The sequence below is a fragment of the Passer domesticus genome, chromosome 22 (assembly GCF_036417665.1).
Source record: "Passer domesticus isolate bPasDom1 chromosome 22, bPasDom1.hap1, whole genome shotgun sequence".
Lineage (NCBI taxonomy): Eukaryota > Metazoa > Chordata > Aves > Passeriformes > Passeridae > Passer > Passer domesticus.
The window spans coordinates 5,610,497-5,637,825 of record NC_087495.1 but is presented as its reverse complement, the minus strand read 5'-3'; the positions used below and the strand labels follow the sequence as shown (position 1 = coordinate 5,637,825).

Genomic DNA, 27,329 nt, shown 5'->3' with positions numbered 1-27,329 from the left:
ATCATGATAGATAATCAATTGTCTAGGACAATTGATGTGTAATAAAACACCAGTTAGTGCAAGAAAACCCAATGTGTGGAGAAAGAAAGAGCCTTTAATGACTATAAGACTATTATTTAATCCCAGGATGTTCCTTGGAGAGTTCTTGAGTTTATAGAGGTGTCCCGGCCTACAATACATTAGGTTTGCAATTAATAGCTGGTTTTCACTTATGAAAAGTATTTATAAAGTGACTCAAGTATTGCTTTTTAACACAAGCAGTAAATTTAGATGTGTGTGGCATCAGGTGTTCTGGCCATGGAGTTGTTGGTGTCTGGAGTGTGCTCTCAGTTACACTGGGGAAGGTGAGCAAAATGTACTTTCTCTTTTTTAGTCTTGAACTTCTCCCTTAGACACTGTGACTTTATTCAGGAAAAGTGTTAGTTTTCCTTATTACCAAGAATAATAATTTGAAAGCCTGCAGACCACCTGATGGAGGCCATTTATTAAGTAACATTTGAAATACATAAAGTTGGTGGCTTGGTTTGTCACTTACTGCATTTTTCCACAGCCAGCTGTGGGACCTGGGGAGTTTTTGGGAAGACTGGGAATGTGTGTGTGTCTGTGCTTTCCACCCCACAGCTGGTCAGTGCTTGCATGTTTTCCGAGTTATTTTCAGTATGAATGCATTCGCTTGGTTTGTGTTTTAGTCCTGACCAGCACTTAGATGGAATTTTCCTGGTAATCTTGTGGTTGTGATTGCTGGTTCTGCAGGTGTCAGTCAGGTCTGGTGGCTGCAGTACAAGGGCAGTTGTATATTTTATATTTACTGTTGGAACCTGGGGGGCTCAGAGCCAAGGTAAGCAGGGAACATCAAGAGTGACCAGAAATAAGACCTGGTCTTTTCAGGACTAAACATCAGAGCCAAAGATTCTGAGATTTGCAGCACAGGACTGTGGGTCACTGATGGTGGGAGTGTGTGTCCATATTTCTGGGCAATAGTAGCCAACAATCCCAGTGCTAGCAATGCTTTTGTGACATTCCAGTGACAGCTCCCAGAACTGTCAGCTGTGGATTTTGGGAACTGACAGCTGCTGTTGGCTTTTCTCATTTTGTGAACTGTTCCATGAATTGATCTGGCTTTTAGGTAAAACTCCATTGAACAAAAGCATTAAACCATTTTGAAGACGAGCTGTAAAAATGGGTTTTCCCCCTCACTGGTGCATTTTGTTCTTTCCTGGGGGTGAGGTGGACAAGACAACTCTTCACTGGAGTGTCAGAGCTGCCTTCTCAAAGTTCCTCTGGTTGGGTTAATGACCCACCTTAATGACCATGGGGACATTGTTGGGTGTTTCTTAATCTCTTCTTGCATGGATGGATCAAAATTCCCATAGCTGGGGCACATTCCTTTGTTTCAGGGGCCTGTTACAGCAAGGGTCTGTGGAAGAGGAGGGAATGGGATTCTGAAATTGGGGTTTTTGTCTCGTACTGAGGGTAACTTTGCTTTTGTATATTGTGGTTTGGTCAGGAAGTCACGACAGGGCCTTCCCCAGGGGATCCCACACCACCAGGGTGGGATTTCTCCCTGTCACATTGTCAGTAACTCGCAGTGTGAGCAAGGCTTGGGGTGAATTGTGATGTCCTAACTGGGGGCTGGTCTTCTACCTCTGAAATATTTCACTCCGTGCTCTATTTTGTTGTTTTCCTAAAACTGTGAGCAGTAGCACATCCTGCTCTTTTGAAAAGTTCCTTGAGTTCCCTTCCCTTTTCTTGTTGCTTTACCTGATGTTTTCTTCCTTCAATTCATCGTTCTATGCCAAACCAGGAATCTTTTGCATGAGGAGAGGGGAGAAAGAAATTAGAGGAAATAAAAGGTTTTTATTTTGCATGGAAACTTGGCAGAGTTTGATGCCAGCTCCCAAACACAACCAGTGCTGGGTCTACCTTACACAGGGGGTGATTTTAAAAAAATCACCTCTTGCTTGACATCCTGGAACTTGTTTTCTTCTTGCTTTGTCACCTTCGAAATGCTGTGCTTTGCACCAGATTACTTTTCCTGACATTCCTCTCCCAAGTCTTTAAGGCTAATAGCTGGTGGAAAGAGCTCTTTCCTGTTGCTGCAAACAGTGGCAGTGCTTTGCAATTCTGTCGGTGGGTCTGGCGACACTTGGCAAAGATGTGGTAATGACAGGCTCCCGGTGGGTGCTTTTCAATGCTGCAGGGAGCTGAGAAATTCATGGCTGGATTTAAACCCTGTGCTGGCACCCTCAGTGCAAGGGAGAGGGAGAGATGGAGGGGCTGGAGCCCCAGGAGAGCCTGAGGGAGCTCATGTGTTCACAGTTATTTTCAGTGGGAATGCATTGGTTTGTGGTTTAATCCTGTCCAGCACTTAGATGGAATTTTCCTGGTAATATTGTGATGGTTCTGCAGGTGTCAGGGAAAGGGGCTCAGCCTGGAAAAAGGAGCTCAGGGGGTCCCTGTGGCTCTGCACAACTCCTGACAGGAGGGGACAGCCCCAGGTCGGGCTCTGCTCCAGGGACAGGGACAGGAGGAGAGGGAACAGCCTCAGGCTGGGCCAGGGGAGGCTCAGGCTGGACACCAGCAGGAATTTCCCCATGGAAAGGCTGCTCAGGCCTGGCAGGGGCTGCCCAGGGAGGTTTGGAGTGCCCATCCCTGGAGGTGTCCAAGGAAAGCCTGGACATGGCTCTGTGTGACAAGATGGGCATTGGGCACAGCCTGGGCTCTGATCCTGGCTGCCTTTGCCACCCTAAATGATTCCATCATTCTGTGATTCATATTCCAGTACTCAGAATTTGCCCTCTTGCTGTGGTGAGTAGCTGCTGAAGGCAGAAATGTTGGTGCTGCCACAGCTGAACGTGGAGCCTGCAGGCTGGCAGTATTAGCATTCCATGGAAATGTGGCCAGCTGTCCTGAGGCACTATCAGCTCTCAGGAGGAATGGTGTTTTAGCATGCATAATGTTACTTTTCTGATTCTTGAGATGCTCTAGTAGAAAATGCAGCATACTGGAGATTTAGATATTTCTGATTTTCTCTGTTGGTCTCCCAGAACTCTGAACTGGCTTGGGTTAAAAATGTTTTGTGGGTCCCTCATGTATTTCATTTCATTGAAGGTGGGAAAATGTCCAGCCAGTGATTGATGGGGTTTTGGAACTTGTTCAGACCTTTTCCTTTGCTGGGATGGACAGGGTTCTTACCCTGGAATGATCCAGCCTTCCCTGTGCTGCAAGGCTCCTGCTGGCTTCCCACTGACTTTTTGCTCTTAAATTTATAAAGAAAAGAGAGAAGGGGAAAGCAGCAAAAAGTAGAGCAAGCCTGAAGTATTTCAGTTGGTTCTGTGTTGAGGATGAAATTTAAAATTTCAGAACAGACAAGTGTGCACTTCCTGCTTCCTTTTTTCCCTCCTGTCTTGTTGCCCTGCCAGGGCTCCTGTGTTTGCTGAGATTTTCATCTGAAGCCAAAATCCAGCTGATCAGGTGAATTAAATCTGAGCAGTCAGCATTAAAGGACAGTTCCTTCTGTGAAGTTTTCAGTGAAAGTTAAAAAACTTCCCAAGTTCAGGATTTTTGAGGAGCCTGATAAATGTTGAAAGCCTGAATTGGGGCCTCATTGCAGGAAAAGGAGACGTGAGCATCCCTGAGGGAGCCTGGGACAGGTGTGTCCCAAAAGGAGCAGATTTTCAACAGCAAAAATGATGTCAAAACCTCTCCTGATCTCTGTGCAGAAAGGGGTTTGGAAAACTGACTTAGAAGGCAGGCCTGGTGCATCCTTAACGCTGGAGCAGCTTTCAAGCAGCTCTGTAATTTGGAATGTGAGTGACGTCAGTTCTTCTGGCCATCTGGTTAGAAAATCTAGTTGTAACTGAAAATATCCAGCCCTTTTTTCTCCATTGCTAGGTGGTGACTACACACTTATGTAATTTAACAGCTCAGATTCTTTTCCATTCTGGTGATCTCTTCATGAAGCCATAGCAGGGAGGATGCTGCGGGAAGGGATCAGGGATTCTTCAGGTCCCTGCCCCGGGGGGAAACACAGAGCTGGGGGTTAGAAAATGGGATGAATCCTGCTTTTTCTGGGGCTGTTTGCTGGCTGACCTTGGACAAGAACGTTCTCTTTTTTCCCTACCTCAGTTTCCCTTATTAAATAGTGATAATGACACTTCCTATCTCCCAGGCATTGTTAGGATCTAATGAGTCATGCTATGGAACACTCAGCAAGGCACAAGGTATTGTTATAATTACTGCCTGTGCTCTTCTGCTCAGTCCCTGCCTTTCCCCCCCTCTTTTTTCCTGCCCAGCACATCCAAACATCCCATTTTAATGCTGTTCTTTAAATACCTGTCGAGCTGCACTGCTCCTCCTGCACAGGTTGTAACTGGATTATAAAATTGTATTGATGGAAAAAAAAAATATATATATGAAAATGCACCCTGTGATAAATAAAAAAAATGAAGGGAGCAGAGCTGTCAGCCATTTCCTAAAGCCTTTTTAATGGCAAAACTTATAAAAGCACAAGAACAGGTTGTAAACCTAGAAACTGTAGGCATTGCCATGCAACCAAATGTTCAGATAAAACATTTCTTTTTTTTTATTATTTACTCATTCCTAGTAAATAAATTTTCCAAGCTGAATAACGACAATGCTCTGTGATTCATTTTTGTTTAGCATTTCCTCTAATTCTTGCTGAAAAAGTTAAATCTTTCTGTATTACTGATCTTTAATGCCAGCAGAGTCCTGGATCAAGCATCCCTTTAGTTCCATCCCTTTCACCAGTGACCATGAAAGAAGAGCTGATATCACTGGGGACAGGAATGACAGAGAATTTGCCAGGGATGAGCTGAAGTTTTAGGATGTTGAGGAAAAAAAAAAAAAGACTTTCTGCATATTTCTTATAGCTGCTCAGGTCATGCATATTAAAATTCAACTTGGAACGGGAGGAACTACTCCAGTTTATTATTCCAAAGGAGTGCACGAAGGAGAAAAACTAATGATAAATAAAATAAAAACTAACTTACTCAGTGGAGGTAGGAACTGATGGCAGTGTTCTGCCCCCTCCCTTTTTTTAAAGCAAACATATTACTGCAGGTAAAATGAGGTTTGGATTTGCCTTACAGGAGCTACTTTGATAAAGGACTTTTAGCTCCTGTAAATACATAAATAGTGGTGAAGGGGAAGCTGAATCACTGAATGCAGAGCTGCCCTGGCCTTACAGGAATATATGTCTGGGCTGTATATTTGCTCCCTGACATATTTGCTTATGTGCCACCACTCCTGTGCTCTTAGGAAATAAATTAGGAAATAAATCAGTTGTCAGTGAATAAATAACAGTGAAAAAAAAAACCCTCCCAGCCTAAGGGAAGGCTGTGATAGGCAGGAAATGCTCTCATTTGTATAATATCAGAACCAGTCACTATACAATAATTTATTTTTTTTCCCTGAAAGCTTTTCCACCTGTCATGCATAGCTGAAAACTTTAAATGACCGTTCAGCTGGCTCCAGCACCAGCTCAGGGAAACAGTAAATCTTTGTGTTGCATCTCCTGTTACAATGCACCATTTTGGTACATTAATACTGACTCGGAGCTCTAGAGCTTACATTTATTTTCCTAAAGCACTAGAAATTATGATTTCATATTAAGGGGAAAAAAAAAAAAAAAAAGAGGAGTGGGAATTACTCAGTCGTTAGGTTTAATTGTTCTGAATCCTTCCAGTGCTTCATGAGAAAATGTACTGAGGAGATGTGCAGTATAGTGGGAAATGTGATGGAAAGGTATAATTTGACCACCTACCAGTGGCAGCTGAAAAGCAATTCCAAGGGCTGCATGTCTATCAGGATTAATCACTGGCTCATTATTGAAAATCCCTTCGTGCTCGCTCCTGAATCCTCCTTCAGGACTTGAGGGCTCCAGCTCAGCTCTTCCCTCCTGGAGGGAGGCTGCAGTTCCAGCCCAGCTCTGTGCTGGGTGTGCACAAGAGCACCTTTTGTTTGGTGCAGTTTTGGAGCTTTTTTGCTGTGGGAATTGCCTCGGTGGAAGGGCAGGGCAGCCCCCCCAGAACAGCAGCATCTCTAGACAGTTTATGGCCCCCCTGTCTGGTCATTTACCTCCAGCTGAACTCTGCCGGTGGACGTGGCCAAGTATTTCATTTGGACAAGGAAAAAAAAGAGCATTATTGAAAGGGACTGACCTTTCCATCACCCTGCTCTGTCGTCATGGTGCTTTTATAGCATTTCTCTCGACCAACCCCTTCCCTTTTCTCAACCACAATAATTCCCCTCCTCCTCTCCCGTCCATCCTCCCTGGAGACTCGGTGGTTTCTCTGTTTCCACAGACACCTGCCCTGCTGCCCTCATCCCTGGAAATCCTGAAATCCTGGGGGCTCCTGGCACCGGCTGAAATGCTCAGCTTTGGTCCAGCAGCAGAGCTGGGAGATGCCGAGTTTCCCTCTGAGGAGAGAGCCCAGGACAGGAGCCTTGGGAATGGATTTCCTCTTCTGGAGGAACAGGAGCTGAGGGATTTCATGGCACTTGTGCTCCTGGAGCGTTTATTTTACAGGGAGAGTGGCTGTTCCTTTGTGGAGCAGGGAATTCAGTGCCTCTCCTCTGAGCTGAAATCCAAGTGGGAGTGGGAAATAATCAGTGGAGCCCCTGAGTGGTGGCTGTGCTGGAGCTGTGGCACTGGGGGGATAATTCAGGCACAGAGATCCGTGCTGGAGATGGGGACAGAACCTGTGGCCATGGGAAATGTGTGTCATGCTCAGGGAGAGTCCAGCCTCAAAATGGGATTACTGATTTTCCTGAGCACACAGGATACACCAACATCTGTGTCGGTGCAGTGGGTACAGTGAAAATGGCAATTTATTACATTGCATTTTTATTTTCCTTACAGAAGTTACTGGCCAATCTAGAATTGTTTAAAATTACAGATTTACAAAATATTGGCAAAGGTGGGGTGTTTCCATGAATTTGTTTTGATAAACACAAAGTACCAAACTGCTCAAAACCATTTTCAGGGGAAACTGAGATGATTTTGGGGTGATAATTTACACTGAAGAGCTTTGGTTGCCACTGCATTCCTGGGATTATTTGATAGTCTACATAGAAAAATTCCACCTGTCCTGCTTCAGTGTATTATGCACAATTTTGGGGCCTTTTGTTCTGCCTGTTGAGGTCACCTGGACTGTACCTGCAGGAATCTGTGCATAATTCCAGGTGATCCCTTCTGTTGCTGCTGTTATTATTGGACATTCGGTGTTTACTATGGGCATAACTTTTGGAGATTTTTCTTCTAGATGCAGCTCCCTTCCACTGATTCTTAAATCTCGCATGATTTTAGGGTGGGATTCAAACTTTACATTTCCCACAAGATTCAAGTCAAGCGCGGTGTCAGAGATGTGGATGTTTAAATACTGATCACACATTTCTGCTTCAAAACATGGCAGAATATCTGTGGTATTTCAATGAAAGCATTGCACTTGTCCATTTCTTAATCAAAGACTCATCTCTGTGTGTTGGACAGGTAAAAACCTGGATTTTCCTCCAATTTCTAATGAACATTTCAATTCAGTAAGATACAGCTTGGCTTGGAATAGACTGACAGTTCTGTACAGGCTCTATCTGACCATTTGAAACATTTTTACTGAAAACCAGATGCGATGCTGGAATCCTGAGGAGGAGTTAATGCAGTTCAGCCCCTCAGGTGAGACCTCGACCTGTCTCACCCAGGCTGTGTTCCTGCTATTTTTGTTTTGCACCTCTGCAAATTTTAATCTTTGTAGTGCTCTCTGTGCCTAAGCAGGAGAAGGAAGAGGGAAGGCAGAGTGTGCTGGGCTGTGAGCCAGGACTGCCTGGCCTCTCCCAGCTCCAGGGGGATGGAGCAGGGGGCCCTGGCACGGGCTGGGGAAGGGCCAGACAGAAACATTGATCATCCCTTTAATGTGAGCTGGCATCAGAGGAAGAGAACAGAGGGAAAACTGCAACCTCAACGCTCCATTAGGAGATCTGTGGGATGGAGTGGTGGCCTTGCTCTTCACAGATGAGTTTGTGGGATCCTTTCTAGGGAAAAACACGGAGTGTGTAGCTCAGTTGCTCAATGTCCCACCAGGGCTGTGTGTACATTAGTCAGACCCTTGATGATTCCTGCAGAATTGTAACCTCCTCTTAATGATGCTGTCAATAAACCCATCAGAAAGGGTAAAATCACATCAAATGAATCAGGCGTGTGGTTGGAGTGGTAAAAACCTTCCAAACAATGTAACCTGAGTATGATGGCTCAGCCACCTTTACACAGGGATAACTTGCTTTATTTGTAATCTGCTTTTTGGGTGCAGTTTCAGGCATTTGCAAGTAAAACATCTTTGCCCACAAGATGGGAGTTGACTTTCACTCTCTTGTTCCTACCCCAGGGCTTTCTGTATGTGGGGACAAATGTACCTTGGTTTCCTTGAGGGTCTGGACCAGATCACTTCTGTTCTACTGAAAAATGTAATCATTAAAACAGCCATTCATTAAAATAATTCTTTAGGCTTGTTGTTTCATGTGGAGGAGAAAACACCACAAAAATAAATCTGACTTATGCATGAGGCATAAAAGTGTTGTCTAAGATGTTAACAGATCTCAGTCAGCTGACATGAAGGAGCTGGGAGAAAAGATGCTTAAATATTGCCCCTTTAGAGAGGGACCAGTCTTGTTACAGGGGGTTTGAACAGGTCTTTGAGGATATTTAGACATTCATTTCTCTGTGCAGAGTGTTGTCAATGAACCTGAATAAACCCAGGACTAAGTTACTGGTTGGTTCCAGTGTAGGTGTCTAAGTCAGAGCTAACTGGTGGATTAACTGGTGGATTAATTGCAGTCCAAAAGTGCCTTTCTGGTGCCTGCAAGTGACTCTGGACAGCCCCATGTAAACATCTGTAAGCAGAGGGTACCTGTGGTGAACCCAGTTCTAAATAATCCTATTTTACATATCAGTGCTTGGGTTTGAACTCAGCACATGGACTCAAGTGTTGGAGAACATAATGAGCAGGAATTCACGGGATGTGTGAGAGGTGTCAGGAAAAGGAGCAAAAAAAGAGCAACTCCTGTGGAGTGTCCAGTTTTGGAGGGTTTTATCATAGACTAACTAAAATATTCTTTTCTGTTGAAATCCATGCTTTTATTTAGAAAGATGAACCGAGCCCTTTTGAGTTGTTGGGGGTTCCCACAGCTGTATCCTGCAACAGTTCTCTGCAGCTATTGGCAAGTTGCAGTCAAAGGTTTGAAAAGTGAATGTTCAACATGTACGAGACAAACCTCATGAGCTGCCCCTTGAATTGTTTCCCAGCTGGAATTAATGGTGTTTAACCCCATTAAAGAATTAGGAAAAGGAGGTTCTTTGGGGTTTGCTTGCTATGAAAACATCAGTTTTGTTTCTGTAGTGCCTTCTGCTAGAAAATACCAAACTCCTTTAGAAACTGGGATGCTGTTTACCTTTTTTAAAGTTTACATTTTATTTACCTAAAGCCATTCAAATAATGTCAGTGGCAGGAATAAAACCCAGTGCTGCTGACCTTCAGGCTGTGTAGCTTCAGTCCTGCCCCAAAGCTGATGGACAGATCCTTCTCCACGTCACAAGGGGGAGAAGGGGATGTGCTCCTCTTTTATTTTAATTTTTTTTCCTGGAAAACAATGAAGAGGTATTGGAAATATCCATGAGAAGGGCATGAAATGGAAGTAGGTAGAACCAGTGATTTTTGCACAAACCCCAAGTGTGTGACCCTGTATTTAAAGCACATGTGCCTGCTTTGGGCTGTTGGCATTTATTTATTTTATGTCCTCACTCCCAGCAGTGCTTGAGGACAACCTCATCTCCCCTTGGGTTTAGACTGATATGCAGACTAAAGAAATTGGCTCCAAAATGAATGAAGTTGATGTTTGGGGGTTTTGGTGGCATTTTTGTCCAGCTTTAATTCTGTTAAAAGGGGAAGGAAGCACAAACTGTGAGTGCTTTCCCACCCATCTGAAGCTGCCTCAACTTGCATTCCACGTGGGTCCTGCTGGCTCTACAATGTCTGCTGCTGACAGCACATGATTTTAGTATCTAATTCTATTAGTCATGACCCAAATCAGCTTTAAAATGGTTAAACACATAGAAGAGGAGTAGGAGTAGGGTGTCAAGAATAGCTTGGAAGAAGATGTTATCCCACATACCAAGGAGCTGGTATCTCAAAGGTGTCACAGTGATGGAAGTGAGGAGAGGGCTGAGCTGCCAAGTTGGTGTAACAAATAAATATTGACTCCCAATGGAACGTGCACGTCTCCATTAATTCAAAATATCCCGTGGCACTGCTGGAGCAGAGCTACCACAGAGTTCAGGTGCTTGTGCTGCACCTTTGGGAACAATTCCCATCCAACCTGGTGGGGAACAGGAGCCAGAACCCAGCAGGCTTCATGCTCAGCTGCTGGGTGAGTCACTTGGCCTGTTTTTGTTGTGCAGGGGGAGGCTGGGATGGGGCTCCTGGATCTGATGGCACAGCTCGTTGGCTCTTCATGCAGGTCATGATGTAAAATTAGGCCTCATTTCTGAACTAATTGTCACTAAAAAGGCGTTTTTGGCCTTAATGTTTGGGTTGCTCTGGTTTACTCTGTGTAGAGCTGTGGAAATGCTGCTCCATTTACATTTTTTATAATCCTATTTCTCACCACTCCCAACATGCTATCGTGCTGTCTTTGGAGGGATAAAAGGAACCACAGACCTACAAAGCAGCAAGTGGAAAACTGTAGGAAAGGATGTCAGGAGCACTGACAGGGTCTGAGGGAGCTGTGCTGGAAGTTTACAGTGGATGTGTTGCAGAGAAGGGAGTGTCAGCAAACCCACCTTCCAGGGTGTCTTGGTGGTGTTAATGCATTCACATTAAGTGCAGCCCTTAATTCATTTGCATTTCTTCATTTCTTGGTACTTGCCAGGAGCTTCGCACCCTATCGAGAGGAAAGGTGACCCAGAAGGAGCAAAAATCCAGGATTTTTTAAAAGCATACATTTGCCAGAGATAGATATTGCTTCTCCTTGGATTTTAAAGGGGGAGAGCTCAGTTGGAGCTCAGTGTTGGAGCTCTCTCTTTACGGCTTGTGGTTATAGCCCATGTTTTAATCGCTGCTATGATCTGATTAAATCCTCAGCCACAGAAAAATCAGCTTAGAGAAACATGTCTCCTGTTGAACCTGAGAGCAGCAGCAGTTCAGAAAACCAAGTCAAGCCAAATACCATTTGAAAAAAAAAAAGGAAGCTTTAGGTCTCACCAAGAGTGTGTGGCGTGGTGAATCTCTGGCACTGCTTTCCAGCAAGGTGCTCCAGCCTGCTCCTGGCGATGTCCAAACTCCCCTGTGGCTTCATCTCCTGTGCAAACACATCAAACCTGTCCCAGAAGGAAACCAGGAACTGGTTGGGTTTTTATTCTTGTGCCTTCTGCCTCTTAGCAGTGTTGGGATCAGGTGAGTGTAGGATGGAGGACAGGGAGGAGTTACTGTGCTTTGCTTGGGAGTTGGGGATCAAATGAGTTTTAATCTTCTTTCAATCTGTCTGTCACCTTATTACTCTCAATCTCCTTTCAAGATGTTATTCAAATCCACATGTGGGTCTCTTTACCAAGATTATAACACAAGAAGTATCCCATTAAACAATTCCGGTGGCACCCTACAACAATCCTTAGCCTGTGAATCAATATTAAACTCGTATGGAGAAAAAAAGGGGGGAAACACCACTGAAAACAAGAAATGTGTTTTCTGTGATATCAGATTTTCTCTGTTATTACTCAGTGCAGCTTTCAGCAGGCTCTGTGTTCATCCCTACTGGTGCAGGCAAGGAATGTCTAACACCGACTGCTAATCTTAAATTAAATGTTTTATTTTTCACCTGATCTTTTGAGCCAGCAGGACTACAACAGTTTCATCCTAGAGTGAAAATCAAGACCTGTTTCTCTCCAAACTGACATGAAGTAGAAGTCAGGATGTGGGAGCCTTGGTTAGAAAAATTCTGTAAGAAAAGTCAGTCTCTTCTGTCTGTGCCTTCATCTGAAATCCCAAGGAAGCAGTGAAATCTTTGTTTACACTCTCACTTCAGCCCTACTCAGCCTGACCAGTCAGACTCTGCCATTGTGCCAGAATTGCCATTTTAAAGCCCTTCTGCAGTGGGATCAGGTCTGCAGCACTCCTGGGCACAGCAGCCCTGCTGGATCAGGGTTCAATGCCTTGCCCAAGGTCAGGCAGGGCTGCAGTGAGAGGCAGGACAAGAATCTTGTTTTATCTGCTATGGTGGCCAGAATCTTGGCAAACCAATTCTTTGGCCATTTTTGTTCACTAAACTTTGTGAACTGTTAACAGTCCCTGTTTTAGGCCTCTGGGTGCTACAAGCTCTCTTACACTCCATCAGACAGCAGTGTCTGCTCCCTCTGGAGCAGCATTCCTGGCTCAGGAAAAGCTGGAATTCTGACAGCTTTGTCCCAGTGTCCTGCAGTACGGCATTAGCTTTGTCCTGGGAGAGAAATTCAGCTGAGGAGAGGGGTCAGAGAAATTAAATTTCATGGGACTGAGTCTGTTTGGAGCTTTTTCCTACCCCTTGCTGAAGCTGAAACCTCCCCTGCCTCCTTGGTCAGCTGAGGGATGTGCTGGGGAGCCAGGCACACAAATGGGAGGGATGGAGGTGTCACTTTTCCTTTTAATTGTGGAGCTTCAGGGGAGAAAAGGCCTGTCCAGACCCAGCCCCTGAGCTGCCCTGAGTGCAGCCAGCTATTCTGGGAAGGCAGCAGCTCACAAAAGCCATGAGAAAGGCAAGAAGACAGAGGGCCCCAACCTATTGTTTGCCCTGTTCATTCCAAATAATCGTGACTCCCGTGACCTCTGGCTCCTTCCCTGCAATGAGGATTTGGGGGCAGCTGCTGCCCTGAGCAGCTGAGCCCAGCATTATCTGCCTGGTCCCCTGCAGCTCCTTCCTCCCACCCCAGCAGAGCAGCAGTGGCAATGATCACCTCCTCTGCCACAAAATTCATCTGTCCTCCTTAATGAAGGTTTGGGATTCTGTTTGGTGTTTCAAATGCTTGCTCTCTCCCTTCCCCTGAGATTTGCTGCTTTAGCCCCATTCCCTGTTCCATTTGCAGTTGTTGCTGTGCAGCTCAGGCTGTTTCTCAGGGACGTTGGCTGAACTTGGCCTTGTTGAGAGCAGGATTGTGATTTTTGTCAGAGAGAGTTCAATTTGCAGCCTGGTTCAGTTCTTTTCCCTCCTAAGCAGAAGCTTTTTTCTCCTGGTTAGAGGAACCTGCCCGAATTTCTTGGACATTAATTCTCAAGCTGTGTGTATGGAACAGCTTTGATGGCTGCAAAGGATTTTTCCTTAATGTGTTTATGGCCTTTGAAGCTTTTGGCTGTTGCACCACTTAAATTAGGTTTATATCTACCTAAAGGTGATAGTTTTTGTTTCCTTTAGTGGCTGGCAAAGCTCTCCTTGAGGTGAGCTTTGATTTTTTCAGCCTCACTTGTGTTTAGGTGAAATGTCAACTTCCCTCTGCCTCAGGCACTTCACAGACACTGTGTTTGTACCAGCAGGTTGTTGGCTTTTTCCTTGGAGAAACAAAAATCCACCCTGGCTGGAGTCATCCCCCATCAGACCCATCTTGTCCCCTTCTCCTTGGTCTCTGGGGCTCGTCACCTCCTCCAGGAGGGACACTTTTGGGAAAGGGACCAGTGAGATCCCTCACTGCTCTCTCCAGTGCAGCCCTCAGGCTTCACCTGGCACAGGTATATCCTGGTAAACCTTCAAGTTAACCTGCTTGGGGTGTTTAATACTCAATCTCAGAAAAGTGGGACAGAGAGATCTGTAATGTGAGGTGGGTAAAGCTTTAGTGGTTGGCACAGTGTCATGGGAGAGCAGGCAATGAATTAAATACAAAGATTTAGTTGGAACATCTCACTCCTGATGGAACAGTAACATCTGATCCATTAATTTGTCTGTCCGGGCTCTCCTTTTCTGTTTGGTTGCAGAGGTGAACGAGGGGATCAGTCTCATTTGAGATTTTTCTTTTACTTGTGCACTTTTTCCTTTGGTGTTCCTGAGACCCCTCAGTGAATGGTGATTTGCAGCTATGTGCAATCCTTACAGCAATTTATTCTCGGGGTTTTGTGCTGTTTTAGACATCCTTTAAAGCAAGTAAAGCTGTGGCAGTGTAAGTGGTTAAATTATCCTTATGGGGAACTCCAAAGATCAAACAAACCTTGGGATTACCCATCTCCCAGGCCTGCATTGTTGCTGGATTCTTCACTGGGATGTGACCGATTGTGCTGGCATGATGAGTGACACTGGCATGGATGTTTTGCTGGTCCTTTTGGGAAGATGTCAGGGCATTTTTCCACACAGACATCTTCCTGGTGTTCATCCCTGTCTCTCTGTGTCCTTGTGCCAAATCTGTCCTCTGGAAAATGGCTGGAAAATTCTCTTCTTCCTCCCAGGAGCAAGGCAGTTTGTGTCTGACTGCAGATCTCTGACATTTCTGTTGTCACCCCACAGATCTGAGCCCTTCACCCATTTTACCACAATTTCCTGCAAATTCAGCCTCTGGTTATTGAGTCTCTGCTGTGCATGATCCACCCTCACTTCAGCTCCTGGCACCACACAGAGATCTCCTGTCCCTGTTCTGGATGGATACACACCACCTCCTTCCCTGATTGTTATTTATTTATCATTCCTTGTGTGCTGGGTGTATGAAAACAGTCCTGAAATGCAGAGCCTGTGAACCTTCAGTGTCCCAGAGCAGTGATGTTCTGCAGCTCCCACTGGTGTGACAGCGTTTGCTCTCGTGCACTCAGGGTCTGAGTCAGGCTTTTCCTTGACCTAAGACTTTCAGGTCAGGCTTTTACTGCCAATTTATATCACTCCTGTGGCCAAAACACATCACAGTTCTGCTCCAGGAGATGGAACAGCACAAACCTCTGCTGTCTGTAAGGTCTGGCTTCATCTGGGCTCAGCTGCTCACGATGGTTTTAACCTGCAATACTTCTCAAGGCCTTGTGTGTGTCAGTCACTGCATTACAGGCTGCCTTGGAAAAGGTCACCCCAAGTGGGTTTGAGGCTTCTAAGTATCAGAGTATCTGATATCACAAGAAGAAAATCAAACATGAGACCTGGAAGCCTGGAGTTAGCTCTGTGTTGGTCCCCATGCTGGGTTTGGTGCAGTGTCAGTGTTGTGACAGCAGAATTCCATGAGCAGAAGGACAAAAAGAAAGGCTTGGACTGATACCTTGGAAATCTTACTGTGCAGTTTGGAAGTTGGTTGTGTTGACAGTAATAAGAAAAAAGTCCAGCCCTTGGTTTAGCAAAGGAAAGGGGGGGAAGGGATGTTGGCATTTAGAGCTCCAAACTTTCCCTCACCCCTTTCTTTGTGTTTCTGATCACGGGCTGCACTCCAGGCTCCTTGGTGGCTTGTAATTAAACCCAAAGCTTGAAGGTTCTGGGGAGTTCTCGTTGCCTACCAGGTCAAACTGAATCTGGTTTCTATCATGGAATATTTCAGTTCAGTTACCCCTTGAGGAAGTCTGGGAACAGACAGGCCATTCATATTGAACAGATGACCTAGGCTTAAAAAAACCCTTTTTGTCTGTTAAGCTTATGGCTAAGATATTATGAAAACGGCTTAATAATGTGCCCTAACATTTATACCACACTATTTTCTTACTTTAATTTTCCAGGCAATTAAAAATAATTGAAAGTTACTGCCAAACCCCCTGAAGATATACTTTTTCTTTCAAATAAGCTTATTTTCATACTTGTGAGGTCACCAGATATTTATTTGACCATCTTTATAGGGGTCAGGCCCGTTACACACACAGAATGGGGATGTGGAATAGAACTTGCATTGTAACAGCAAAGTGAGAAGTGAGAGCCAAGTCGTGTTTATTGCTGGGGCACCACAAACAGCACTTGTACATCCACCAACCCCGGCCTAAATTCTGCACTTCAGCACTAAAAATCTGTGTTTAAAGCCTGTTAAATCTGAATAGAGGCAGGCAGAGCTTTGAGTGCTTGGTGGGGATGAGCTGGGGCCAGCAGTGCCTTCAGTAGAAGGGTTTGGTTTGGGGTGGCAGTGGAGCCTTTTTGGGGCTCTGGGCATTCTGAGCCCCACACTGTCACTGTGGCCATGAGAGGGGATGCAGTGGGGAGGGAAGGCAGCAGTTCTGTTGGTGGATGTGGATTGTGCACAGCCAAACCTCCCTCTATGCTCTCCTATTAATAGAGTTGTAGCAGACACAACCCATGTGGCTGTGCAGTCACGCTGCTCTCAATATTGCTCAGCCAGTTCTCCCCTAAAGGCTTAAAATCTATCATGTTATACAAGAACTGAAAGGCTTCTTGGAGTGTCCCAGATTTCCCCCTCCTGCCCATCCTATTCCCCTTCCATTTTTCCCTTCAAATTATCTTTTGCTGCCTCATCTGATGTTACACAAAGTAGGTTTATTGAAGTGTTGTGTCTTTTTCTCTCTCCACATTCACACACATGGGGCATTTCCTCCTTCCTGCAGTCAAAAGTGAGTTTATGTTGGGGAAAAGGAGAGAAACAGGTGGGCTTTTTGTCAAAATTCTGTCTATTGGACAAGACAATCTGCTAAAGGCTTCTTCTGCAGTGATGGTGTTCACATTGAACATCCCAGTGTAGGGGATAATGTTTTTACAGAATATCCTGAGCTGCAAGGGACCCAAAAAGATCATCCAAGTCAAGCTGCTGGCCCTGCACAGGACACCCCAGCAATCCCACCAGGTGATTTTGCTCAGTTATTTTAATTTTTTGGTAACTGTTGGAAGTGTTTCTCTTTCCTCAAGGTGACCAAACCTTCTGAAGGATAAAAATCCTTTTTTGAGTGCATAATTCCAGTGTTGTGGCTAAAATTAATTCTGATTAGACAAATGACTCACTGGAACACGGAAGGTTCCTGCAAAGCAAACCCACCCTGACACAGCAGAGCTGCTGTGGTAGAAAGAGCAAACTCAGGGGCTCTCTCCTTTCCTTCATTCATCCTCCTCCTCCTCCTTCCTCCTTAAACCACCCCTGACCCCCCCTTAACTCCATGTCTGGTGGAAGGAGCATGTGATGCTTATTTCTGAAGGCAGCAAACTAAGCTTTGGAAGTCTCAGACTGTAATTGGTTGTCTGCCTTTATCCAGGGAGCTCCGGGGAGGTTCAGGAGTAATAAGTGTTACTTAAAGTAGATGAGCTTCTTGTGGCTTCCAGGAACTGCAGAGCACCGTGTGCTCTGCTGCTTAGGGCAGCATCTGCCTGGCTGCAGCCTTCAAAACATTTTGTAAGCAGAGAATTTAGGTTTTCCCTCTCTTCTGTGTGTGGAGAAGTTGCTCAGTGTGTTCTCGCAGCGCTTGACTGAAAACTGAGTTCCTCTGAAGGATGTTAAATTTGCTCAGGAACTTAAAGCCATTGGCACCTAAAATATCTGTAACTGTATGGTTGCTCCTCTTCTTGAGTCATTTTCTGATAGAGGGACTCAAGGTTTTAGATATCTGAGGCCTTGCTCTGTTTTTTTTTCCCCACTGGGACTGGGGGTTTTCCATGGCACTGCCTTGTAACCTTAATAGGATTTGTAACTATTAATCCATGGCCATGTATTGACTTTCACTGATATTTATGTAAAGCAGTCTTGGGTTTAAAAACTGGGTTGGGTGCTGAGTGGAGCAGAAAATTCAGATTCTGTGGTGATGTTACAGTGACTTTGTGAAGGTGTTGGAGGTAATTGCAGTTGTTTCCCTACACCTCGTTGTGGTTGGGCAGAGCCTGGCTCTGTGTCCTGTCATTCCACACACACTGCATCCCCCAGAATGCTCTGAAGCTTTCCCTCTGGTCATCTCAAGTAAATGAAATTCAGTGAAAAATAAATGTAGGGCAGTGCTGCCTTCGTGCAGCCTGAGGATCCCAATTGTTTTGTACACTTTTTGTTCTGTATGACCAAAAAACGACCCTGCAGCCAGCCAGATGTGCTGCTAAAATGCATTTTCCTGCAGTGGGAGGATGCAGAGCATCCTGTAAATAATGCAGGTGAGTGTGGGCACAGGGCAGTGGGGGCTGTGCTTGCTGTGCTCCTCTTCAGCCTTGGAGGTAATTCCTGGGGATGTCCTCGGGCTCTTGTCCCAGCTTAGGCTGACAAGGTGCTGTCCCTTGCCCTCAGCAGCAGTGTCACACGCTCACACACGTGTGCCAGCAGAGCCAGCCTGGCACAAATACCAGATTAGGGGCTGGGAGGGTGAGTGGGGTGAGGCTGGCAGGGAATTCTCCAGCTGGACTGGCAGAATTGTTCAATCAGGGCTGGTTACTGACTTGGCTTTTTCTGTGCTGTTTGCTTTTCCTCCCAGAATTAAAAGGTTGGGTGCTGGTGGCTCTTCAGGGGCAGGTTCTGTGCCCCAGGGAGCTCTGCAGAGGAGCTGGGGACACCCAGATCAGGGCACTCTGGAGCTTGGCAGCTCCATCCCCAGGTACCACAGAGAAGTTTGACAAAAGGGCATCAAAATCCCATGAGTTTTATAATTTTCAGAGCTCCCTCTCTCCTTTCTTGGATTCCTAAACTGTGCTGCAATTAGTGGAAGTCACAAGGGGAATTCTTGTCCTTTTATGTAACATTGGAGACCCAGCTGAGGTTCTTGGCTGGCAGAGTGGACATGTCACCAAACCTCCCCACAGTCCAGGAGCAGATGCCTGGGAGAGCTTGGAGCTGGAACTTGAGCCAGTTACAGCCACAGAGAAAATGTGAGGAGAACATTTTATTCACAAAGGGCTTTTTAATTACCAGAACTGTGACCCCACAAACTGGACAAAGCAAGTCTGCCCACAGAGGAAATTCTGCTTTTCCTTGCTGAGCCTGATGGCATCACTTCCCTGCCCTTGGTTCCTTCCCAGGGCCAGAAGTGTTTTCCTGGGACACCCCTCCCTGCGTGTGCAGCACACATCCCTGGCCACGCTCCCCTCCCTTGGTCACTCTCCTTCCCCTGGTCCTGACAGGGCATCCCAGAGTTCCCAGGAGCTGCTGCCAAGAAAAACAGCCTGAGGAAAAGGGGCCATGGCCTGTGCTCAGCCCCTCTGAGCTGCCCTGCTCAGCCAGGGGAAGGTGGCTTGAGCTGTTTTGTTTTGATTCAAACCACAGGGCAGGGAATTCTTTTCAAGCTGTAACTTTTAGTTTCCACTGGAAAGGCAAAACAGAGTCTTAGCCAGTGGAAAAGAGGCTTCCAGGTGCATCAGCCAAGAGGCAAAGGCAAGCACATCGTGTAACAAATGAGCAGCTCTTTGCAGAGGCTTCTTTACCAGAAAAATCAACAAATCTGGGGTGCTTCATTGGAGGGATTTAACACTGAGGTAGCCACATTCACACATGAATTTTTCTTTTTTTCTGGCTTATTTCAGTGTTCCCATCTGGGCAGAGGGATCACCCCACCATGGGTTTGTGCTCTGCCCATGGCAGAGGGATTTCTGGAGGAATCAAAATCACTCTGAATGGGAAATACTGATTTTGTGAGCAACTGCTAAAGGTTCACAGAATTTTGGGACCCAGAGAATGGCTGTTAAGAAGTCATTATTTGTAGAAGATTTGAAGAGTTGTGTGGATTTACAGATCCATATTTATATCAAAGAGTAGTTCCATGTGATGGATGTAGCAGGAGAACAGTAAATTAAAAACATGATTGTAGAGATCAGGGATTAAACAGCCAGGTGAGCTGGCTGAGCATTTTTTATCAATGCAGGTTTCCAGGTAGAATCTTCCCCATGTCCAAGCTTCAAGGAACTCGGGAAAAAGTTCCCAAATTGCAGTGGCCCAAAGAATCCCAGCAGCTTCACCTGTGGGTGAGAATTAGGGAAGATTTGCCTTTGCTGCCTGCATTGGAGGCTGAGGTTTGTGGCTCTGGGGTGTGCCTGGGAGGTGCTGCTGGGTTTGCTGCCACAGCCTGCTACAAATGCCTTGTGTGTGCTCCCAAGGATAAGTGCAGTCAGCAGATGTCATCTGGCCTAATTTTTGTGCTAAAGGAAAGAAATGTTGAGACAGGAGAGGAAAAGAGTTTTGTTTTTTTTTTTTCTTCTGTGCTAGCCAAGAAGCTTTGAAAATGGATGATGACTTATGCCAGGGGCTATGTAGTGTGTTCTAGAAAATAATTTAAATTTGCCTTCACAAAAGGAATTCATCAAAGGGTACTTGCAGGACTTTGCTTTAAACTGTTGATGTTGTCTGAAATAAAACAGCCCAGTCCCTTTGCACTTCTGCTGTTGTAAATTTTGGAGATGTTTCCATAGAAATTAAAGATTTTTGCACAGGTGTGAAAAAAATTCAGTTCCCAGTTTTTTTCAGTGAACTTCCCATGTTGCCAACATGACCAAACCATCTCCTCTTTACATCCAGACCTTCCAGAGTGTGTTTGCATGGAAAACCAGCCCTTTGCACAGCCAGGAGCCCCCTCTGAGGAGGAGCCAGAGCAGGGATTTTTGCACAGCTCCTTTTCCCTGCCTGTGCCTGGCAGTTTGGTTGGTGGAGATTCCCCCCAGGTCACCCCTGGGGGACACACTGGCAGCCAGCCTGTGCTGAAGGCAGGAATAGAAAGCAAATACTTCCCGTAATCACACGTCCCAAAATGACAGGGGAAAAGGAGTCCTTGTGCTTCCACCAGAACAGCAAAAAAAAAATGGGAAGATGGAAAGTCTGGATTCCTGCCCAATGAAACCAAAATTGTAAAAAAAAAAAGAAAGAAAAATAAAACAAATGCTCCATACACTCCCTGGAACTGACACTGCAGTGTGGTAGGTTTTTTTTCTCTTTTAAATATCTACAGTAGACAAGCAGTAAATCTTCTTACAGCTCTGTGGCACAGCTTTATTTTTAGCTTTTTTTATTATGGAGACAACCCTCCCCAGCTTTCAATCTGTACCTGAATATATTTATTCCTCTAATCCACGTGAAAGTGCAGTCCTCACAAAGACCTCTAATACCTTATTAATCACTTCTGGACCACGTCACAAAGAGGCTTTAGGAAGAAGTGTTCTGGCCATGGCCAACGTGCTCCTGGAGGCTTAAAGGATGTGGATAAAGGGCCCTTTTCCCACATGGAACCAACCTCCACTGGGCATTTTCAAATTTGATTTTAACTGGAAATTTGAAAGAATTTGTCAGAGCGCTCTCCCTTCTCATGTGGTTCAGTCTGTTCTTGGAGAGGCTCAGGCCTGTGATTTGTGAAAGCAGCATGTGGAAAATTCCAAGTTCAGCTCCCAGGTGTGGGAATTGTGGTCTCAGTAACCTCCAGAAGCAGATTTGAATCCTTGTCACTGGTCAAGGTACATTCCTTCTGAAATGCCATTTACACAACTGGGCAACTTGTTAATCCCTGTGCCAGCAGGAGCCTGAAAAACGTGTCCTGGGTGCTCCTGGAGGAGTGGCCACTCAGAGCCAGCACTCCACTGGGCTTAAAATAAAACTCTGCATCCTTCTGTTCCAAGTAAAAGCAGGAGACAAATGTCATGGCACCCTTTCAAAATGGGTCAGTGGTGTTACCCATTTTCTGTCTGCTGCTCAGCTGGGTGTGACTGCTCTGCGGTCACACAAGTGACCCAGGAAAGCCACCTAGAGCAGACCCTGGAAATTCTCTTTCTCAGTTTGCATTTCTCAGTGGAGCAGGAACAGGCTCAGACACTGCTTGCTTTGGTTTTCTCAGATATTTTCTGGAGCACCATGGAACGCAGAGCTTGGCGCTGCTCGGGGGGCACGGGGTGCTCCCGTGGGCTCTGTGCTGCTGTGCTGTGCTTTCAGCCCGTGCTGTCTGCACGTCTGGGCCCAGCAGAGCTGCCTGCCTGCCGCAGGGTTTGCAGCAGCCCAGCCCTGGTGGTGGCTGCCCTGCTGAGAAAGCTGCTGAGCCCCTGCCCGGCCGGGCACTCGAAGGGACAGGAAGCTCCACCCGAGCTCGGGGTGCAGCTGAGCTCCCGGGTGAGAATGAGCCTCACACAGTGAGGGGATGCTCTGAGTTTACAGCCCAGTTTTTATGGTCTCTGCTTTTCCAGCTGGGTTTTCCAGTGGAATTGTTTCTGATTTACATCTGCCTCAAGGATAAAAAACGGAGTTCTTCAGCCTTGCCGTATTTCGCCAATTAATTTTTTCAAGAATGCAGATTTCCCTGGGTTGGGATAGCTCAGCAGCTTTGGGGACACAAAATCTTTTATTTCTAAAGATGCCACACCATGTGCCAGGATTCCTGCTGGGCTGGGGCCCACATTCCCTGTTCTAAAGGAGGGGAAGAGGCCAAGGGATGGATTCCCCATGGAAGCAGCACAGAAGGGCAGTGACACCTGGCTGGGAAGGGTGACCAGCTCACATAAACCTCACATAAACCACTGCCCTGCTTCACCAGATCTCTGTCTTCAACCAGATTTATTGCCCAGCTCAGACCCAGTTTGGGGAGATTTTATCAGCAGAGGGTAGATGGGGATTTGCTGCATGGGCTGATTTTTGAAGGTACATTTCCAAGCTAAAAATTCACAGGTATGGAGGCCTCCCAAGTGTTTTCCATTTGTGGATGTTGTAATTCTTAACAAGGCAAATGCAGCCCCAGTTTTCAGTACCACATGTCGTGGGTTTGGGGCAGAGTAGCCAAGGATGAGGAGGGAGCAAAAGCCTTTGTTCAGTCCAGATGTGTGACACTGGGATACAGCAGGGGGAAAAAAGTGAATTATTCAGGAAAGGTATTTTGGTAGACACTCAGACACTAAGAATCATACCTGTGAGCACTCCCACATCTTAAAATACAAGATTTTTTTCTGGGCTCATTTTCCATTCCATTTGTAGCAAAAAGTGTTGTTGAGGTGCCTGACCTGCAGCTGCTGGTACTGAGCTCCAGGGAAGGTTTGTCTTCCTGAGAAGGAGAGGGTCAAAAATTCTTTCCACTGGTCTCATGGTTTGTTACTGTAATATTTAATTGAAGTAGAAAATTTGATCTGACATGTCAAATGTGGCCCTGGCTGGCTGCAGGCCAAGCTGAGCTGCCTAATTTCGGTTTGCCTTAAAATGGCTGGCAAAGTTCACAGGCCCAAATTTCCCTTTGGAATGTACCTCTGAAATCTTTTTATAGTGACTGTATACATCTTTCTGTATCTATTTTTCCCTAAAATTTTCTTCAGAAACCAACAGTCCCAAAGCTTAAGTAAATGTTTCATGTAAGCATTTCTGGGCCCACTTTGTATCCTGAAGTTTCTTCCATCTGTGGATTGGAGAAAATGTTTATTAACAAGTGGCTGTGTCCAGTACAAAGCAGATTGCTAAGTTGCCTGCAATGGAAATTAAAATGAATAGGAAATAAGGAAATATTTATTTCAGTCTTTTCGAGGTTTTGTTTGAGTGTTTCATAAATGGTTTATGAAGATGGCAAAAAAGCTAGATCAGATTTTCAGTATTTCTTTTGCAACTTGGTGTGTGTTTCATTATTTGGCACAGAGGAAGAAATGAAATCAAATCATCTCCATCTGAAGCAGTCCCAAGGTTTGTTGGCTGCTGTGGCTGGGCTGGAAGTGTCAGAGTGGGGTATCTTGGTGCCTGGAATCTGTCCTGGAGTGGGATGTAATGGCTGAGTCACATGGAGAGCAGATTTGGTGCTCAGTGTCTGTCTTGTTCCACTTCTGAGTCTCTTCCTGTAGTAGAAACTACTGGAATTGTTGCATTTTTACCTTGTTAAAGTGAAACCTAAATCCAGGGTTTTTTAAAGCACCTGCCAAGGGGCAATTCTGCCTTAAACATGTAATGATCCCTGCAATCCAGGTGGGACAGGGATGGGGGGATTGGAGGAGTCACACAGCAGCTCCCAAACCCCTGTGGCAGCAGCCCTGAGCCCCCTGAAGTTCTGCTCCAGCCAGGCAGCTCTGGGCTCTCAGGAGTGCCCGGGGTGGGAGATGAGTTCAGGGCAGAAAAACCTGTGGGCTCTGCTCAGCTCCTCCTTCTCTGCCCCCTTTCCATCCCTCTGGGGGAGGACAGCCCTGTTTTCCCCTGTGTCCACCCCTCCTTTGCTGCTTTTTCCACTGCCCCCCATGTTTCCAGACCAGCACAGGCTCCATGGAAGTGGGGCAGCATTTCCCAGGTTTTGTGCTCAGCCCCTCCTTGGGGTCAGCCTTGACTTGAAGGCAAAAGAAGGGGGACGGCGGAGAAAGCTGGAGATGATTCCTTTAAAAATGCAAACGAGATCATCCTGTTGATGATGATCCCCCAGCCTTTCTAGGCTGTCCCTGCTCCCCATTTCCAGAGCTGGGGGTGCTGCTCTGGGCCCAGCCTGGGGCCTGTCCCCTTCCTGCCTGGACAGAATGTTCAGGACGGACGGACGGACGGACGGGGGGAGGGAGGGACGGGCTCCATGCTGAGTCTTGCCACCTGTTGCCTTTTCCATTCCAAGCCCCCCTTCCTCCCCACCCTGCAGGCTGAGCTCCCCTCCCCACACAGCTCCCCATCCCCACGGACGGGGCTGGGATCAGGAGTCACTTGCCAAATGCCTTTCTCATGCTGTCACTAATTCTGCACAGGCAGCATCTCCGAGAGCAAAAACAAATCTTTCCCAGTGCATTGTCCCGTGTTTTCTAGAGAAGGGCTCAGGAATGCCCTTTCCTACTTGGGTCTGAGGGGAGGGCTCGTGCCATGGCTGGCCAGGAGGCAGCCCTGGGGAAGCCTGAAGCTGTGCCCAGAGAATCTGCTGCAAATCCCATGGAGCTGGAATTTGGCACTGGCACGGGCTAATTTTGTCCTGGGGGTTGCTTGCACACACAAACACACACACACACCCCCACACTCCATGGAAAGCTGCCCCGAGCTCCCCAGTGCCAGGGAATGCTGTGCTGAGCCCTCCAGGCTTGGCTTGGTGACGTTGCTGGGCACTCTGGGCTGGGAGGGCAGCAAGGGGGTGCTCAGATGGGCTGGAGAATCCTGGAGAATCCTGGAGAATCATGGAGAATCCTGGAGAATCCTGGAGAATCATCTGCCCTGCTCCACAGGAGCAGCAGGCTCTGCATGGACCGAGGCTGTGGTTTCCTCCTCATCAGGGCACTGAGGGGGTGCAGGTAGAGAGCTCTTGGGTAGAGAGGCCTGAGAAGGGCATTTGGACAATTCTGCAGGTGCTTTTCAGGTAAATCCTGTAAATCACAGTGCTCAGCGTTCAGTATCAGCTGGAGAAGGAGCCTCTGATTCCCAGCTGAGGGTGCCTGGAGGGGGCTGATTTTCAGAACACGGGACATTGGCATGAGGTCCTTTCTGTCACTGGCAGGGACACCTGGGCTGGAGCATTCCAGGCTCCCAGGATATTGTCACCCCAGGTACTCCAGACGCACCTGGATCAACACGTGTTTGCCCACAAAAATCACAGTGAAGTGAAAGGATGAAATGAATGCAAATATGAGCAATTATTAATTAGTGCAGTGTGGTTCTGCCACCCTTCTGGGAGCCAGGCTGAGTGGGGATGGGGAAAGGTGGAGAACTGCAAAAAGACACAAAAAGGAATAAGAAACAGGGGTGGGATGTTTCTTTTATTGTTTCTGGTCATGATGCAGCACAAGGTCCAGAACCTTGTCCCTCCCTGCTGTGAGAGGTGTTTGGACTGGCAGATCTTCAAGCTGGTATCCCCAGTGCACCAGTTAAACCAGTAGTTACCAATTTTTTTGCAAGCCACGCTGGGACTATAGGAATTTTATTCCCTCACAGTGTTGAAGGAAAGGGATTTTGCTTGCCAAAGGGCTTTCTTATGCTTGAGGATGATTTATGGGCCAAGCTGAGCCACTTGTGGAAAAGGCAAAGCAGCTCTTGGCAGCACCCCCAGAATCCACTGCAGCTGTGGGGTAGTGAAGTCATCGGCATAACAACCACTGCAAACAGAATAACAAAGTCTGTTCTGTTCTCGTTTAAAATAATCTTTCCAGTTCAGCAACCACATTAAACTTACCTTTCTGCATGCAAAAAATCATAAAAGGCTGATAGTTGTCCTCAGCTTGGAGCGGGTGTCTCCCTTTGATCAGTGCCCATCTCTTCTGTGCCATGCACACTTGACCCGAGTGTCTCCCATGAAGGAGTGAAGTGTGTTATGTCACAGTCTGTGTCTGCCCCTTACATTTGAAAAAAGAAGAAAAACACCCAGAGTTTCTTCCTTCTAAATAACAAAATTTGCTTTTGCTTTATAACTTGTTTCTAAGCTGATTGCAAAATGAGGAATCTGACTTTGATTTTTTCCTGCCTTTGTTTCAGGTCTCTTCAGATCCTCCTGCTTCCAAAAAGCCCAAAATAGATGACTCTGCTTCCCAATCTCCAGCTTCTACTGAGAAGGAAAAACAGTCCAGTTGGTTACGGTCCTTATCCAGTTCATCTAATAAGGTGATTGTTGAATATTTTGTAATCAAGAGAGATCAAATTGGCACAAAGCATCACTCTGCTGAGACCAGAGGAGAAAATGAGGGAAAGAACATGCCCAGGGTTTCTAAATTAGTAACATTTCTATCCTTTTCCCAGCCAGCATTGAGCTACACAGTCCCCCCAGATTCCTTGTCACCCTCCAGTGCTCCTTGACCTGGATTGTGACAGGGAAGTAGGGAATTCCCTTGTGCCTTTGAGGTACAGCAATCCTGCAAGGCTCAGGATTTGTTTGTAGCTCTTTGTGTGAGTTTGTAGCTCTTTGTGATCCCTACAAACTACACAGAGCTCAAGTGACAAGCTACAAGTGACCAGGTGTTTGTTGCCCAGCAAAACCCACGAGTGCCCTTCCCCTGTGCCAGTGGAACCCCTGACAAGGAGGTCATGGCCAGTGGGGGTGACTGAGGGTGCCCTGGGAAGCCCCAGGTCCCCTCTGGGGGGGATTGATGGTTTCAGAGGCTGCTGGGGTCACTCCTGTCCTGCCCTGTCCCCAGAGCATCGGCTGCGTCCACCCGCGGCAGCGCCTCTCCGCCTTCCGGCCCTGGTCCCCCGCGGTGTCTGCCAGCGAGAAGGAGCTCTCCAGCCACCTGCCCGCCCTGATCCGGGACAGGTAAGGACACAGGCACGGGCACAGGGGCTGGCAGCTGCCTCTGGGCCTGTCCCCGTGCTCAGTCAGAGCGTTTGCAGCCGCAGGGTTTCGTTTGCAGAAAGGAAACATGAAAGGTGTTGCTGGTTGGTGCCTGAAGGGGTTAAAGGTGACACTGCCGTAGAAGTGTCAGGTGAGGCTGCTGGGAAGGTCACTTGGGGTGCAGTCACTGAGGGGCTTGGCAAGGTGGAGTCCCTGTCCTGGGGCAGGGAGATGCAGCCTTTGCCAGGCACTGTCCGTGGTACCAGCTCCCTGTTCCAGCCCAGCTCCATC

General features: G+C 46.7%; 1 protein-coding gene across 2 annotated transcripts in view; it reads left to right on the top strand.

Annotated features, from left to right (window-relative positions):
- SKI (SKI proto-oncogene) overlaps nt 1–27,329 on the top strand; it is a 102,439-nt gene that overhangs the window by 64,038 nt on the left and 11,072 nt on the right. For both annotated transcript variants that reach the window (XM_064397178.1, XM_064397177.1), the window contains 2 exons: nt 26,249–26,374; nt 26,905–27,020. In XM_064397178.1, coding sequence (XP_064253248.1) covers nt 26,249–26,374; nt 26,905–27,020 — 242 coding nt within the window. The remainder of the gene's footprint in view (nt 1–26,248; nt 26,375–26,904; nt 27,021–27,329) is intronic.